This window comes from Struthio camelus, chromosome 3 (genome assembly GCF_040807025.1).
Source record: "Struthio camelus isolate bStrCam1 chromosome 3, bStrCam1.hap1, whole genome shotgun sequence".
In the NCBI taxonomy this organism is placed as follows: Eukaryota; Metazoa; Chordata; class Aves; order Struthioniformes; family Struthionidae; genus Struthio; species Struthio camelus.
The window spans coordinates 68,172,554-68,190,704 of record NC_090944.1 but is presented as its reverse complement, the minus strand read 5'-3'; the positions used below and the strand labels follow the sequence as shown (position 1 = coordinate 68,190,704).

At 44.2% G+C, this 18,151-nt stretch overlaps 1 protein-coding gene across 2 annotated transcripts in view; it reads right to left on the bottom strand.

Annotated features, from left to right (window-relative positions):
- RNF217 (ring finger protein 217) overlaps positions 1 to 13,420 on the bottom strand; it is an 81,226-nt gene extending 67,806 nt beyond the window's left edge. For both annotated transcript variants that reach the window (XM_068938178.1, XM_068938177.1), the window contains exon 1: positions 12,749 to 13,420. In XM_068938178.1, coding sequence (XP_068794279.1) covers positions 12,749 to 13,405 — 657 coding nt within the window. In that variant the 5' untranslated portion in view covers positions 13,406 to 13,420. The remainder of the gene's footprint in view (positions 1 to 12,748) is intronic.
- Between the last annotated feature and the right edge of the window lie 4,731 nt (positions 13,421 to 18,151).

The window sequence follows — 18,151 nt, the reverse complement described above, 5'->3', positions numbered from 1 at the left end:
AGTCTTCTCCCTGCAACCCTTCTCGATTCCTGCCATCTTTCTACAGCACAGGTGCCCAAGATCCCAAACAAAGCCTCACCAGATGCAATGGCCTAACGTAACTCTCCTCTCTATTACACCCTAGACACACCTTTACTTTTTTAGCATTTCCATCATATTAACTGCTTGTGCCATATACTGTCATTAACTCAAATTCACTGCCTCTTACTACTGTTCCAACAGCCAGGCTCCCACCTGCAAGAAAAAAATGCTGCTATTGATCTCTAATTGTATGCCCTAGCATGTAGTTGTATTAGATTTCATTTTAACTCTACAAAACCTGAAGACAGTCTACATTAGGAAAAGGAAGAGAGGCAAGAGAACACGTGCAATTACAAGAAATACACAGAAAGAACAAATAACCTGCCACGAATCAGATTTCCTAGGTGACGTCCAACAAGCACATCTTTTCTGAAGAAAAGAAAGCTTTCTCTTCCAATTTTGAAAACGCACTCAGCTGATATACACAAGATTATTGGCTCATCAAGTAACCTCTTCCCTACTCCTAACAAAAGTTCTAATAAAACTTTAAACCCTCCTAAGTCAACACTCTCTACAGAAGCTAAATGGTAGGCTAGTATAAGAAAATGCTTCTCTTCTGGTGTCAGTTCATCACTGCGGCAAGGAGAGGAAGCCTTCTCCTTGCCTCCTTCCCTGCCCCCCAAAACAACCTCCTCACTGCTTCTTACTGCAAAACATACTTTTAGCTTGTGAAAGCCATAGTTACAGCCCGTTCATGCCAGTGCAACTGTTAGAAGTGTAGATTACACATAAGGTAAAAAAACAAAAAAACAAAAACCTACATCTGTTGTAAGAATAGCCTTAAAACTTTATGGATTGAAAACCTAATTGCTATACCGAAAGAAAGCAAGCAACAGGCTTCAAATGCCTCAAGAAGGGTGAAAAAAGAGGGAGATGTCTTCCCACACTCTCCTGTAATGCAAAAGTTGGTTTATATTTGTGGTTTACCCCAAACAATTACCTCCTTGGCCAATAAGTTATCTTCAGTCTGACTCTAGACATTAAAAGTCAATTAGCATGGACAAGAATACACTGAAATAGTAATTAATTGATTTTGGTTGCTTTCTTTAAAGAGTGTACCTTTTTTTTGCACTTATACCAACAGATGGTATAAGCTCAAAAAAAGCCTTCATCAACAAGGAGAGTTTCTTAATCTAAGATCTCAAGGTGATGCATACCCATTTCTTCCATGGCAGAGTTGCACCTTGTTCTGTAGTGTATTTTCAGAATAATATCCCCTTTAAAAAGCAGTCTTCAGATATTTTGTGTCTTTGGGACTGAAAAAAAAAAAAGGCAACCAAAATCAAAAATCTTTCTATCATCCCAGGCTCCGCATCTCTACTCATTTGTTATTCAGATAGGTAAGGAGCTCGAGGAACAACTTTCAAGAGCTGTGTAGTGCAGGAAAAATTTATCTTTTACTCACACAGATATAATGACCGTACTTTGCACTTCTTAGCAAACTAAAATGCTTGGGAATGCTTTAGAATTCCAGCTAATTGAAAGCTTCTTATTTAGTGACACTACAAGAATAAGCTATTGAAACACAGCAGTGGAGATAAGACCAGGAGGTACTAGCCTGAACTAGACCAAGAACTTCAGGGCTGCAAGTGACTAAGAGTGCTCTGGACACACCTAGCCTGTACAAAGAGCTGCGGGTGCAGATGCATTTACAGGAGCTAGACAAGCCATGACTTCCTCTGGACTGTGAAAGAGGAAATAATGCAGAAATATGACTGAATTTCAGTTCTGATTTCATCAAGTTCCAATGAAAACCTCCAACTGCAGTCATTTGTACATGCTCTTTCCGGCGTACTGTCTTTTCAGTCATTTTATTCTGACAAACTGTCATTGCTGCCAAAATAAATACTCCCACTTAGCCGCAAACACTTGATTCGCTACCAGCTTGTGACAGAATAAACATTTGCGTGGCTGCAGCATGAGAATGGGGAACTTGTTATGATAAAAAAAATAAAGAGAGTCAGAATGGTCATTAAATGCTAATTTTAACACGAATCAGCTCTCCTGGTGGATCAAGGAAGGGGATGATGCAGGAACAGTAACAAACAAGCTATGGAGAGGGGTGGGTACCATTGCTGGCTTAAGTGACTGTAAACCTTGGCCTTTGACTAGACACAGTCTTTTCTGCTCTTCTTCATACAGAAGGAACGAGACCCAGAACTCATTTTAGATCCACAGCTTAGTAGAAGTGATGGCCTGGCCTTCTCTGGCTAGGTCCCACTTGTCTTGGCTTAGGTGAGGTCCTCATGAAGCATTATACTCTATATTTCATGCAGAATTTGCCTGCCTGAAGGCAGGATTGTGAGTTACTCTCACAAAAAAACTGCAAATCACGCCTTCATATGGAATATCTGCTTCGCTGAGGTAAAAGCACTCAGTAACATCCATTGGTAATAGGAACCATCACATAGTAACGCACAGCAAACTTGATTTAAATCTTAGACACTGGGAAGCTGCCAGCAATTTAAAACAACCTCACAACTCCAGAAAATGCCTTTAAAGAATGGACAGCTTTAGAAGTTTGAAAATTGTTCTGAAGCGTTACGGAGAAATACAACAGAAGCAAGCCTGATTGCATTTTCCATTATACAAAGGGGTGAAAACTTCTGAGGTTGCTTAATTTCCATCACTCATCTGTCAGGAAAATGAGGGCTGTAGGTACAGGTACACTTTGAGACATCCAGATTTTAATAACGTATTTCACACCAGCCATTTTGACATCTAGATAGCCACGTATCCATCAATACCTGAAAGTCTCTAACAGCAACAACATTTAGGCAGCGATCCAGTATTTTACAATTGATGTTCTAACCTCACTCCGAGTAGGATTAAACGATGACAATAAAATACACCATCACCATCATAATTCTCCTTGGAGTACTAACATCTACACTTTGTAGCTGGTATGCAACACTTGGAGTCTAAATACTACTGGGCATGTTTGTTCTTTTGCAGATCCATCCATTCCAAAAACTTTTAAGTTGCACATTCTTTCCCCTTTTTAAGCTGCATGCTAATACCATAAAGTTAACTAAGCAGAGTTTCCAAGCTATTACACAACTGAACTACATATGCACTTGAAAGAGCATTGAATGGCTTACATACTTGCTTCTATAAATCTTGTAAAGGAATACTTCTAACTAGACAAATTATACCTGGCACTGCACAGGTGTGCTGGAATGGAAAGGCACAAGGTGTCCTATCTCCAAAGTGCATTCATAGGGCAATCATTAAAATAGCTGAAAAGGTTAAGAATCTCTCTTCTCCCACTCCCCTGCCCACATACAGCAGTAACAGTAATGAAAATAGTAAAGTACTTCTTTTTAGCTGTTCAAGAAAGCAGCATTTCTCATAGCACCTCTGAAACTGTATCACTGATGGCACAATGCATCTCCTTACTCCATCCTTCTTTGCTACCTATAGAGTAGCAGTGTCTTCTAACAGGCCAGTAAAACACATGCTGACTATCCTCCTAAAAGCTCTATACTGAGGTTACATACTTTAAACTATGTTTAAAGTCTATCATTATTTTTTTAAGGTTAAATTTATCCCCCTCTCCATACACTCCCCCAATCTCACTGGAAAATAGACCTAGAGCGAATCCCATTTCACTTTCCCGTTATCATTTACCAGAACAACTGGCCAGTATTCAGCTGCAGGTTTAAAAAGAGACCAAGGATCCACCTTACAACATATCGAGGCCAACAGTCTTTATGATTCCCTTTTGTTTTACTAAAGCTTATTCGAGCAAGCCTACCTTCTGGGTCAAGCTGATTTTTACAACAGCATCAAGCCCTTCCCATCCGGGCAATCTTCTTCTCATTCTTCTTCCTTCCTTGTATTGTATGAACAACCTCAGATCCTCATCACAGCTGAAACAAGTTGGATAGGACTTCCCTTTCCGTATAAGCTAAAGGGACAAAGTCATTCAAGATCCCCATCCTACCTCTCAGCTGGTACATCATTCCTATGAAAACAGGGGAGCCAAAAACTAATTAAACTAGAGATGTACCTACCTTGGCTGCTCTTCATATCACGTTGATAGTAGAAAACAATAAACAGTAGCATCAATAGTACTAGGCTTGCAAATGTTGAACTTTGCCCCTTCTTACCATTACTACATCCAATATATTCTGACCTCTAAACTTCAGTAAAAGCATCAGTTTAGGAGGAGGGGAGAGGTCTATGCAAGGTACTTTTATTTTTATTATTACCACCTGATATTCCTAATAAAGGGAGATATCTTCACTTTTATGTGTTACACAGTCCATAAGCAAACACGTAACAAAAAGGACATGTTAGTTTTAGGAATTTCTGTATCTTTTCATTAAACTATAGTCTGTGAAGTCCACAGCCTTTCTCACAATTACATAAATAAAAGGGAGTACTTCCTAACAAGCTTCTAAATGAAAATATACACTAATCTTAAAATGATGCAGTGAGGCAGATTAAGGCAAACGTAGACTCTAAGTGACTTCAACTTCATTTCCAAAACTATCTTAAACTACCATTAAACTTCTGACCTTCTGCACTGTTAATCCTGCTAATTTTCTTCTCTAAAATTTTTATCTGAATTTATCCGATGTCACCTACGTTAGTTACCTTAAGCAACTGCTCTCACAAAGCTTATGTTACTGTACCATAAATGGATGTAGGCCACAGCAGAAGAATGTACATTCAAGAAAAGACTGCTCAACAGGAATGCTGTTGTTTCTATGTTCACATTAACTTCCAAATAAAATTAATTTCTTTGCCTTACCGAAATTTTTTTAAGTGCATAAGAATTACTGTAAAAGTTAAAAGGCCTCTTTGTCACTAGATAAAGTTCTCACTTTTTCTATAGTAGCAAAGTCATTGCTGCTTGTCAGATAGAAGACCTAGACAATATAATTTTATTGGTGGGGGGAAGGGGGAGATAGGGGAAAGTATAGCTCCTAGAGAAAGTATTAAATAAAAAAAAAAAGGCATGAGAGGTGAAAGAAAGATAAGTGAAAGCAGCTGAAGTATACAAAAAGACAGATAAGCTAACATAACTGGGTGGGTAAGTAATGCCCTTCTACACCAGCCTGAATTCTTTTGGAGAAATTACATCCCTTACAACTCTTAATCATTTTGACAACGTACTTGCATCCTGCCCATTTAAGAGATGAACTTTTCTGGAGCCTGGCTGGTTTAGACAGCAGGAAGCAAGATATTTGTACAAGAAGAAGAGAGGAATGAAGGGCCAAGAGGCCCCAGAGCAGTTGGAAGAACAGTTGTTCTGGGTGGAGAAACAGAAGAACGGGGCAGAGGTGAGCTGAAGGCCTGCCCAACCCCCACTTAACTCCTTCACATCTCTCCATCTGGGGCAATTAAATCCCAACAATTCAGTCTTCAGTTCATTTCTCTTTAAAATCCCTGTCCATGCTTGTGCCTGGCGAGCGCCGAGAACACCTGCTGGGAGCAGTGGGAGGGGAGGCACCCAGCAGGCCACCTCTGCATGGCCCAGTCTGTGCCATGACCAGTTCCCACCTCATTCTTCACCTCGAAGGCCCGGTGAAGCACAGCGCATCGCGTATAGGAGACAGCGGCAAAACAGGGCTTCTGCTGCACAGAAGTCTTGCATTTTCAAAATTAGATATCAACCCAAACCGAAACAAAATCAGTTCTCCTCCATCTCCCACTCCAACTTCAGGCTAACAGAAGTCCTTAGCCTTCAAAATCAACTTTACTGTCAATAGCAACAACTTCATGACGCTGCTAATAGGACTCTCCAGGTATCCTCCCTCACCCCAGGATTTCAGGCATTCCTGCATTAGCACAACCTCTCCTGGGATTGCTCAAAGGCACCAATGTCTTTTCTATTCCAAACATCCTACAGATCAGAGTTTTGCTGAAAGTCTTCTTAGCTTTATGAAGAAGAGCCATCCTTTTTCCCCACTTCCCTCCACAACAGCATAGCTAAGAAAGGATGGCCACGCGTTCCAGCTCTACATCTGGAAGAGGCTTATCCAAACAAGAGGAATTCACAGTGGTCCATGTAGCATAAGTTTGGAGTTACTTTTATTCAGGGAAGAAGCACAGCACACAAAGTTAGTGTGGTGGAGGATCTTGGTCTACATGCACTAGAACAACTAGGTAATATTAAGATGTGGTATTACTCAAAATGAGTTTTCTTAAATATATAAAATATATTTCTATATAAAATTATATACACATAAGAATACATATACATACACACACATATATACATATATATTATATATATAAAATAGAAAAAAAATCAAGCACTGCTAGAATTATAAGAGTTTGTTCAAAACTGAAGATTCAGCCCAAACTGGATCCAACAACAAGTATTTAGAGGGATTGAAAGTCAGCTATACACCTAGTCAACTTCAATAACCTTAAACTAATAAAGACTATTTTAACTAATAAAGACTACAAAAAGACTAACCTTAGACTAATAAAGACTACAGCCTTAAACCTACTTGGGTGTCATGCTGAACTGCAATACAAATCCTTGGACAGCTAGCCACCCTGTGGCATTTCAGCACCAGCACTGCCTACAACACACAGGAACATTAAGGACAGATTTTGCAGAAGCTGTTTGCCAAAAGCATCAGCAAAGAAGCCAAGAAACTCCTGCAGCTCATGGATGATGGACCAGGTACATCTCCATCCTCCTACTCAGGAATTATGTACTTCACAGTGGCTGAAGTGGCTGGTTTGGTTTAGAAAGCCTATAATCTAGCCAGTAACATATTCCCCTATTTAATCTCTTTTTGTTTTCTTAAGACTTCAGCTGGCAGGCGACTGATGACCCTGCCATCGTCTCTTGGTAGCCAGCCTGCGGCCATCCTACTAACTTACTAGCTGGCATTAGAGTATGTTTTTGGCTCAAGTTCTCTCAAGAACACAGCTGCCCTCCCGCACCGAAAGCCAGAGGCCCTGCGAGCACTGGTCTGAGCCAGGGCACCAAGCAGCTCATTAACAGTCAGATGATTCAGCACTTGGGCGTCTGCACTTCTGCCGGCTGGTTTTCATCAGCAGCTAGACTGCAGCTTTGAAGGTGGATCATTTCCCTGATACAATCAGGCACCTGAAGAGGTACACAGGTGTCAGGTCCGTCCGGGCCCAAGCTTGTACTAGTTATAGGCAATATGGCCTGCCCCTAAGCTCTCCTGCTGGTTAGCGTGGCTTTATAATCACATCCCTCACATAAAAACCCTGACTACCATCCTGCTGCGTTTCTTCTTAGGTCTTTCAGAAAGAGATCACGCACAGGAAAAAAGAAAAAAAGGTGGTGGGGGGCTAAAAATAAGATCTCAAGTCACTGACAGAGGAAAATCGGTAACAGATCCCAAGCAAAGGGAAGATAATCTCCGTATTTTGCTCAGGAGAGTAAAGGAGGATTCTAATCTCACCAAAAGTAACCATAGACAAAATGTTGTCAGATGCAGCCTCCCTCCCCAACAATCCCTTCTGATTTAGTCACGTCCACTAATCTGGTTCATGTTCCTATAATTAAAGTACCACCATATCTGATTGAGAATATAGTATGCTGCATAAATTAACTCATCTAAAGTCCTTTAATATAAGGAAGACTGCTCCAAGAGAATTAAAAAAAAATACAAAAAAAAGCATCCCCAATGAGCACAGGATCAAAACTGGATTATCAACGTTCCTAATTTGCAAGTAGAAAAAGCAGGTAGTAAAACCACCAAGGTTTGTACAAGACATTTGCAGCTGCCTTACAGTAAGAGCGAAGCAAGTATAGAAACAATTATAAATATACATATTTCTTCAAATATTTATTAGAGAAAATGCTGTAATTTATAGATGTTAGGAAACAGCAAATGTTATTTTGGTCTATGCAATACTTGCTAAAAAATGGGGAGTGAGATTATTGTTCTGAGCAGCACTTGTCACATTTACAGATTGGAGAGATGAGAAAACACATATAAACCTTTGCCTCTTTACCAGGCAAGGTTAAGTTAAATATAAAATCTAAGTTAAACTGTTGGTCTCTCTCTTCTTATGTCAAATTTCTCACTATGCGTATCTATTTGTTTTTCTAAAGAAAATTTCCAAACGGAAAACCCCATGGACACACATACGCACAAAAAGCAAAACCAGGCTCAAATACTCCCTCTGACTCAGATTTACAAGCAGCCACAAGAGGTTAGGAAGTGAATCATTCATTTAGCAAACCTATGTGTGCACAGAGCTTCTAGAATAAACCAAGTTTGATGCAACGTTAAATGGAGAGGGAGATGTGACATGAAGAAAATGTGAATGCTGTATTATTTTTGAGGGATTAAACGGTCCAGTCCTTCTCTCCCTCCTTGGTTTATCTGTTGCACACGGTAATACAGAAGTACATAGCTCCCAGCTCAAGGAGAAACAACTCTTTCCCCCTTGCAACTCCAACCTAGCTCAGCGTAGACCTGACAGTCCAAGGAGATTCTCTCCGTGAGCAGTTGCCCCAGGAAGAGCAGTGGCGTTTCAAACGCTCTCTTCAGTCTTGTCCTTCTTCAGTTCATGATTTTAGGTGGAATAATGGAGAACACCTTTCGGTTGCATTAATTCCTGCAGGCAGGGCTTGCTGTGACCTGAACTAGGCTCTGCGGGACCCCACACTTTTATCCACATCCTGAGGCACAAGAGCCAGAATCTCTTTCATGATAACCCATTACACATACTTACTCCTTCTTCAGTTTCTTTGAGTCCAATAAAATAGAGAAGACATGGAAATTTTGTGAATAAAATAGGCCATAGTCAGACCTTTGTGATTACTGGCCCCTCCACCCCCGCCCCGCCAAAAAAAGATTGGGTAAACCGAGGTGGGGTAAGTTATGCCAGTATCTAAAGTCAGGCTCCAGATCAGCATTAGAGCTCTGGGCTTGCTTACTGGCTTCTGCACTAGCCATTAAATCTTTGAAAGGGATTATGCAGCAAGGTGCCAGTGATAAGAGAAACCAGACTTCACCTCTAAGACCCTTCCAATCCTTCATTCCTAAACCAATTAGCCTCATTTTCCCCCATGTCCCTAAAACCAGCAGAGAACTTTGTTGCAGTTGGAGCATTTTCATCTGGATTATCTTCTTTTCAGCAATATCTAAAACTTTAGTTGCTTTTTTAATCTATGAAGTGTTCTCAGGAAGAGGTTTTGATGCAGTTTCATATTTGTATAGAAGAGAGTAGAAAACATTAACAGGATTTTTATTTTGATACTCCACTAAGCACTGTTTCAGAAATCATAATGAAACTATCACAGGAGAATCCAGCTTTCTTCAGTTGGAAAACAAACATTAAAGGAAACACATTTTTTCAAGTCTTATTCTTCTGTCAATATACTCCAAATTTCAGCATGAAAGACCACTTCTGCTCCAGCGACTTAGAGTCAATGTCCTCTTTAACCAAGGACAGATTGCTACTTCTTTGACAAAGAGCCCAAACCTAAACAAGGCATACCTTTTTTTTCCCCCTCCCCTATTCTTAGACTAAGCTGACTGTATAGAAACTGAAAATTTGTTTAATTTTTCAAATAGAACCAACTTTTCAACATTTACTCTTTTTTGAGCTTTTACAAGTCTCTTTTTCTTGCTAAGTGCTTTTCTTGCTTGTTAAGTCTCAGAAATTATAGGTGATTTTATTTCTATTCTATACTGCCTTTCCACTTATCTTTCCCAGAAATTCCTCTGATATAAAAGAGAAATCTTTTCCCTCTCCTCAAGATGAGTCACAGCGTCCTTCAACAGCACAATGGAAAGATATATTACTGGCTATTCTTTGCAAAGAAATATCACTCTCAGAGAAGCAAAATAGGTGAAGAACACATTGGACTGTATTTGAGAGTGTTTGGTTTTCTTTTTTTTTTCCTAAAGAAATATATCAAGCAGCTAAAACTATGTCTAGTCATAAGAGCATCTATAACAGTGTCCCTCTGTCCTCAAAACTGCTCTGTGAATCTTCATCCTCAACAGATGAAGATTCCTCCCTGCAGATACTCATATACATAAAAGCTGGGGTAAGTATCAATACGGCTATCTGTCATATAGACCTTTTCACAGCTTCCAGGGTAGGCTTTCCAGAGGGCTCAGCAATCACAGTGACTTTGCTGAAAAGGGCATCCCTGCGCACGCATCCAACAGCTGGCCAATTCCAAACCAACTTCAGGGGGGATTTGTTTGCTTCCCAAGCCACTCAGCTGCTGGAGCAACTAAGCCTTTGGACCATCCTCAGAGAGTCCAGCCTAAGCCAGGCAGAAAAGTCCTTCAGTATAGCCTCAGCTACCAGATCACAAAACTTCATTAAACCAATTGTAGACTGTTCTCTGAATAGTTTAGCTCATGACTAGTATTGAAACAATTTAGAGTTTGGCGTAGGATCTTATTCAGATAAAACTTCTTATCAAACCTCATAAGACCACAGGTCCTTTCTTTCTCAAAGGTAACAAGACAAAATAAACAAAAACACAGGCACATCCATGGGCAGTTCATTTGTTTTAGACAAACTACACCCTAAAAGCCCTCTCTCTCCCCACAGTGAGTACAAAAGGAGTGTAGACAACTGGATTCAGCGTTTATGCTGACATTGCAGACATTGACATTTGATCAGCTGAGGTTATCCCCGAGGATCCTGACCAGCCATTCCTCTGTGCAAGAGCCTCACTGTCAGGGTGGCAGATGGACTGACAGACTAGTAGGCCCTCCACAGCATTGCTACCCTCTGAAATAGTCTTCTACCTGTTCAGCGAGGAAGAACTAACCACAGCTTACCACACCAGCTTGTGGAACTTCCGGAGCTGTACAGAGCCCTGCTACGAGAGACCACCCTGACATCAACTTCCCAATCTCCAGCTTCAAAGACAGACAACATTCTGACGCGCAGCCTCACTGGCAAATACAAAGGTTGCACACACAGCACTTGACGTGCGCATTGGCAATACCTTGTAAAAACTTACTAAAGACTTTCCTGTCCATCGCTTAACTAAAAACTAAATCAAACGTTCTGGGCTCTGTGTAAGAAGTCTCAAGAAGGCTTATCAGAGGTTCCTGAATTTCAGTATTACATGAGACATTCATAAACGCAATTCCAGTTTCTCACATTCCATCAGTTCCCTCATTACAGCCTTCCTTGTTATCTAAACAGAATGAAGGCGTTTCCGAAAAATCTGAGCGAGTTTAGCATTAGTCAATACAAACGCTACGACCATTTGTAAACGCTACACAGGCAAGCCAATACCTAGGCAGAGGCATATGCTTCAATTCAATCAGTGTAAGCTCTAAGCAGTGAAATACACTCTAGCCAGAACAGCCCTACAACTATGTATAGTGCATGGGGGTAGCTGTAGCTGCTTATCCAGTTCCTATGTACACAGTTCGGCTAGAGCAGACTATACTATCCAGGCTCGCAGAGCCGATAGGTGTAAAAATATATTCTCCCACCAATCAGCACATCTCTACTGAGTGCCTTAGATGTTTATAAGCACTTAAAGGTGGTAGGAGAAAGGTTTATTTGGTTTTGTTTTTCACCTGCCCATACTTCTCCCACTGCTCTTTGGGTTTAGGATGTGCCAATTCCCGCTCTAGAAACAATGCAGAAGTGTTTTGTGATGCTAAGCCAGCAACTACAAACATTAACGAAGATGAGAGCTTAGCTTTTAATCTGATGGTTGCAGTTTAAAACAGTAGTTCTGACTAACAAATCAAACTGCAATGAAAAAATAACTAGCCTACATATAAGCAGCTATTCAACCAAGATCGGGGTTTTTTTAAGTTCTAATTTACTGTTGTAACTGCAGCTCTTCAAGAACAACTGCACAACCCCCCCCCCCCATCCACTATTTTAATCTTTCATAATTGCCATAATCCCAAATACAACGTATCCTCAGATGAGCATGCAGAGTGACTGCACGGTCTATCAAAGAGCGCATTTAACACCAGCGCACACAAACAGCACCACACACGCTGAACCCACAAAGACAAAGGCACTGCAGGATGACAGCCAAAATTCTAGATTTGTAACACAAGAAGTCACCTCAAAAGAAGCTGCTAATGCTACCAACCTATGCTCCTTATCGTTCTTTGCACTTGTTTTTGAAAGGAAGTTGTTGCCAGTCATGTGAGAACTCCAAAATTCAAAGAGAAAATTCTTTAGAGAGAGACTGGGAAGAGCACGAAAACATAAAGGCGACCAAAACGATAGGCTCCATAACAACGCACAAGATAAATCCGTCAGGAACAAACTGTTATTAAATTAGTAGCTCAAACACAGACGGCTGTTAAACATGTTTCGTACAAGACGGGAAATTTTTCCTGTGCCACACCATAAAGATTCACCAGCGTTTTTAGTAACGCGTGCTGCGAAATCAGGTCTGGAGCGAAGCTGAAAAGAAAACAACCACCACCACTTTAAGAGCCTCAAAGCACCCGACCCGTGCGTTTACAGAAGCCGGTACAAAACACCATTTGCGAGACTTATCACCGCAGGCGCCGTTTCACCGTTCCCACTCAGACTGGCCCGGCGGGTCCAGGCGAGAGCGGCACGCGGATTTCCCCGCCCGGGCCGGGGTGAACCCGCGGCCGGCGGGCGAGGCGCTGCCTGCACCGGGTGGACGGGGACCGCGCTGCCCCCGCTCGGGCAGAGGCAGGCGGGTGCCGAGCCGAGCCCGGCCGGGCCGTACCTGGGAGCTGAGGTACCGCTTGAGGCACTCCTCGCACACCGCCTTCTTGCAACAGGACAGCGGCTTGATGGGCTTCTCCTCCAGGCACACGCGGCAGCTCAGCACCAGCAGCGGCCCGAAGTCGCCGGCGATCAGCCCGGAGAAGGGCTCCGGCAGCAGGTACAAGTCCACCACCTCGATGCTGCCGCCCGCCGACAGCGGGTCGCCGCCCGCCGCCGCGCCGCGCCGCCCCGGGGGCTGCCCTCCGCCGCCGCCGCCGCCGCCGCCGGGGGGGGCCGCGGGGGCCGCCGCCGGCCGGTCGTTCTCCACGCAGTACACGGTGCAGTAGACGTGCCGCCGCGGGGCCCGCCGCCGCCCGCTGCCCCCCTCCGGCCCCGGCCCCGGGCCCTCCTCCGGCAGCGCCGCCGGCTCCCCGCCGCCCCTCGGATCCGGCCCGGCCTCCGCCTCCTCCCCGCCGGCGCCGCTCCGCTGGCCGCTGCCGGCGGGCGGAGGCGGCGGCGGCTCCCCGCTTCGCCCCGGCCCGGCCGCCCCGCCGCCCGGCGCCGCTCCTGGCGGCGGCTCGCCCGGGCCGGGCTCCCGCGCCCCGCCGGACGGGCTCGGCGGCGGCGCGGCGGCGGCGGCCCGCGGGGCGCTCAGCGAGCTCTGCTGCTCCCCCATCGCCGCCCGCCGCCGCCGCCGCTCCTTCCCATCCAGCCGCCTCTCGGCTCCGCTTCTGCTTCCGGGTCCCGAGCCCCGAGCCGAGCCGAGCCGCGGCACCGGGCGCCGCCGCTCCTTCCTCCTGCCTGGCGGCTCCGGCGCCGAGGAGGAAGCGGCGGCGGCGGCGGCGGGCGCCGCTCCGGTCAGCGCCGCCCCCGGGGTCCCCGCCGCGGCCCGACCCCCATGCCGCAGCCGGAGGGCACCGGCCGCCCCTGGCGCCGCGGCGAGCGAGCCCGCCCGGCCCCGCCTCGGAGCCGCCCCGGCCCCGGCCCGGCCCGGCCCAGTCCGCCCGCCTCACGCGTCGCCGCCACCGCCCCCTCGGCGCGGCCGCCGCCACCTCCCCCCTGGCCCGGCCCCTCATTCACTCGTAAACACCGCCGGGCCGCCCCGGCCAGGCCCTCGGGGCGCCCTCGGGGCAGCGCTGCCCGGCCCCGGCCCCTCCCCGCGTCGCGGCGCCCCCGACCGCTGCCGGCGCCCCCGACCGCTGCCGGCGCCCTGGGGCCTGGCCTGGGCCGTGCCGGCTGGCCGGAGGGGCAGCCCCAGCCGTTGTCTCTCCACCTTTTTTTCCTCTCTCTCTCTTGCTCTCAAAGTTCATTTTAGAGGGGGCAACGCCTGCCATCTCCTTCAAGGAGCGTTTGTCGCGGCTGTCCAGAAATATGTTACTTTTCTAAGGCGTACAGAGGAAAACGGGGGCTCGTTAGGAAGCAAGCGCGATTTTGAAATTTCAAAACGCCTTAAATTTTGGAGTTTATTAACACACTCCAAAGTCACATTTTGAACGAAAATGTTGGCCACCAGTTAAAAACGATTTGCAAAGGAGACAAATGATGACAAGCCGCAGCAGCATCCTCACTGCTGTGTATCTTTAGGAATAAACCACTGAGGTAAGATCTACATGCTGAATACAGTGCAGTGCCATTCGCAAAAATAATCTGCGCAATTTAAATCTGACAGGTTGATCCATATAGGAATATCTGTTTATTCAGGGTACCGGCCGTTAAGAGGATTAGAGGAGCATCTGCACATTTCACACAGAAAAGACTGCCAACAAGGCAGATGCCACTGCTAGAAGAAAATATCTCCAGAAAATATCTCCAGCACCGATACATCGTCAGATGCAGCAGATATCGTGGAGCTCACCCTGGAAGCTGAACCATTTAGAAGGGACTGTGCCATTTCCATCCCAAGCTTTGTCTGGAGCGTTAATCAGAAGTTAATCGGTTGCTAGAGCTCTGCCTTACATATGGTAAATTTTGTGTATAAAAATGTAAATGCGAAATTTTCAAGAAATTAAAAAGGTAAAAATATTTTCAAATCAGTGCTGTTGTCAACAGTCAGATCTACCCTGTTAGCAAGGACATGGGGCTGGGCTAACAAAAATAAGAGAAGGAGGAGTCCTGGATCACGCAGGAGATGACAGTGCAGGGGGTAGCAGAGGTGTCTGCTTGCAGTCAGCTCAGCTCCGCTGAGGAGAGCTCATTAGCTCTGACTCACATGGGCCCTGCAAGACCTAAGGCAGCTCTGTGCATTTATCTGGCTCTGCTAGAGCTAAGCAGCCCTCGCAGAGTGCTGGGTAGTGAAGAGAGCGAACAGGGCCAGCCAGAGCTTTGGAAGGCCCCGTGCGGCACGGAGGTGCCTACGTGCTCTGGACATGAGCTGAGCCTCCCCAGAAAGCCACCCAAGCGGTCTGTGCTGCTCTAGGGAATTCCAGAAATGCAAACACCTAGGGCTACTGACAACATTTGCTTGGCTGGGGTCTCTTCTGCTTGAAAACGCTATGTTTCTCCCAGACCTGGACTGACCTGAAAGTTAGCGTGGATGAATTTATGCAATGTCATATTCTAGACACCCCTGCAGGAAACTCACATGGCAGAATTATTTCATTTAAATAATACATATTTGGACTCTTTTTATTTAGCTTTTCTCATTTCAGCATCTAGAGTTTATACTCTCGAGGCTTCCTTTAAAAATGCAAGGCATAAAACTCTGAATGAGTAAACATTAGACTTTCATACAACCCTACCACTGAAGAAGCTGGAGCTTAAAGAAAAACCTAGAAAGACAGCATCACTGCAAGAGCAACGAATGTTGCTCAGCTGTTACCTTAATTCAGAAATATGTGTGCTGTGACATAGCCAGGAACAAACGAGTCTGGGGAATTCAAGACGACAACGCTAATTGTACCAATAAACTTGAGGAGAACTGTGAGGCAAATCTGACTTACAGAACGGCTCAGGCTCTGTCAGGATACAAACTATGGACTGAGGATAGCTAAGTGGTCAGAGATGCGTTTTGGTCTAGGCCAATGGAGATCATTTCAGTATAGGTACGGTGGCTGCCCCCAGTGCTCTGCTCCCTCGCGGGGGGGTGGGATGGGCCCAGGCTTCCGGGCTCTGCGGCCACCGGGAGCCCCTGGTCCCCACGGCGCCCTGACATTTGTATGCTTTGCAACAAGGCCTTAGCTGTAATCTGTATATATTTTCTCATGTTAAGCATTTAGAAATATGAAATTATATAATAATGGACAGAAACAAATACTGACATCAGGTAAACGTATCACGGTGACCTGTGAGTCAATCATGAGAGGCTGATTGCCTCTCCCACCGTGTCTTTGCACAGATTCATATTAGAACCATTTCAAAGAAGAAGAGTTTTCAAAGTAATAATAAAAAAAAAAAACACAAGCTTCTAACTATCTGCTAAAATAAGACACTCTCTTGCATGCATATGCTTATTCCCAAGGCGAGCTGGTGAGAGAACAAACAGTATGTGACGGATGTGAGTTATGTTGCTTAACGCGCTGCTGGTAGGTGCTGGGATCTGAGGGCACTATGTAGGAGCCTGCACAGAGCAGAATATATGCTTCCTAACCATGCGTCGAGCCTCAACGCTGCTGACTAACAGCCTGTGTGATCTGTCCAGGGCTGGCTGCTGTCCAGGTTTTGGCAAACTGTGAGTCAGATTTGCACCCAGAATGACTCTGTTGATATAACTTCTTTTTGTTTTAGAATAAGATTTTCGATTCATGTATTTTACACTCTCTTTAGATCATGTCTAGACTTTAAATAAAACCTTATGAAAGACATTTAAAAGATAGCAGCACTGCAGGATTTGCATAAGATAACAGATTCAGATTAATTATCCAACAAAGATTTTCCTCCTAGATGAACTGTTTGCTTCACGAGAACTTTATCATGTTTGAACACAGTGGTGTGGAACTCAATCTAGTTTCTTGAAAAATTACTTCTCTCCCAGTGATGGTGAAGCAGAGCTCAGCAGAGTCACACAAGTGAGCTCTGCAAATTAAGTATGAAGAAGCAGCTGGCAGCACATTCTCTGTGAGGAGTCCTCCGTTTTGAAAAGCTTTGTCCATTATCATCCACTAGAGCCTGGTTTTGCTAACCTCTGGGAACAAAGCAGAGTCCGTTATTTTTTTCTTCTTTGTTAAGACAATTGGAGGGTTTGGTTTGAAGAGATATGTATAGGGGCAGATCTTTTACTCATACCTGATTTTTGAACTCTGCAGTTGAAGACAGGGCTCCTGCAGTAATATTTTCAAATACTAAATTTAATTGACAGCCACGGTTCTGGTCAGAAGTACATTTAATTTTTTTTTTTTGATTCACACTGAACAAAGAAATTGTTCACTATTACCTCAGTGTAATATTGGCCACTACTACATCAATGAGTTTAGTTCTTCCCAACCTGTAAAATTTTACAAAGTGTTACCCTCAGAATTTCTTTCCTTCCCTACTTTTGCTCCTTAGTTCCTTCCTTCTCTTCCTCCCTTCCTTTCTTTCCTTTAATTAACAAACAAAAGCTTGCTTAAAACTCCAGTAAAAGAAAATACTGTTACGCAACATATAAGCAAAATGCAGAATTCATTAGTACACATAATTACCAAAACAGTTCCATAGCTGAATGTAAAAACTGATTGGTTACTTGCAGCAATATAGCTGAGCTAAGGCAGGCTGTGCTGTCTGTTCCAGCTATATGTATGTGTGTGTGTCTCTGTGTGTGTACACATATACACAAAAAAAGGACGACATACATATATATAGAAAATAGGAGGAGGAAATGAAAATTTCCCAAGACTGTAGCTCATGAGTCTTTGTGAAAATTACTTCTGCTAAAAATAATTAATATTTATAGGAGAAGTAATTAACATTCATTCTTCTGGACTAATACTGATGGCCTCGGAGGAAATCTGAAGAGCTATTTTCCCAGGTGCAGCAGTAAGAAACTGGCAGGTGGTACTGGGCTGTTGAATACAGAACCGACTTTTTCTGAGATTCTATTTTCATTTTTTTTTTTTACTATGAAATTTTTTAGAAGGATTTAGTATTTTAGTTTGCTCTCTTGCCTGCCATTGAAAATGTATTCTGAGTTATTTGGTGAAATATCTTTAACCAAATGTTTACATTCATTTTGAAAAATAAATAAAAAATCACGTTCTCATTTATCATAAGAGGAAAATAATTTTTTCCATGTGGCTTTATGGACAACTGTAACACAAGAGTCTCTGCACACTCAATGCACCCTAACTCTTACTTGCCCCTTGACACTTTCAATTTTCACTATTCCATACTCTTCACTTAACAATCTATTGTCTTACGTTCTCTAGCACACATCGAATAAATACTGCTTACACTCTAGACATGCTCCTGTTCTTCAAAAGGTATGAAATTGGCTACGCTGGCTTGACAG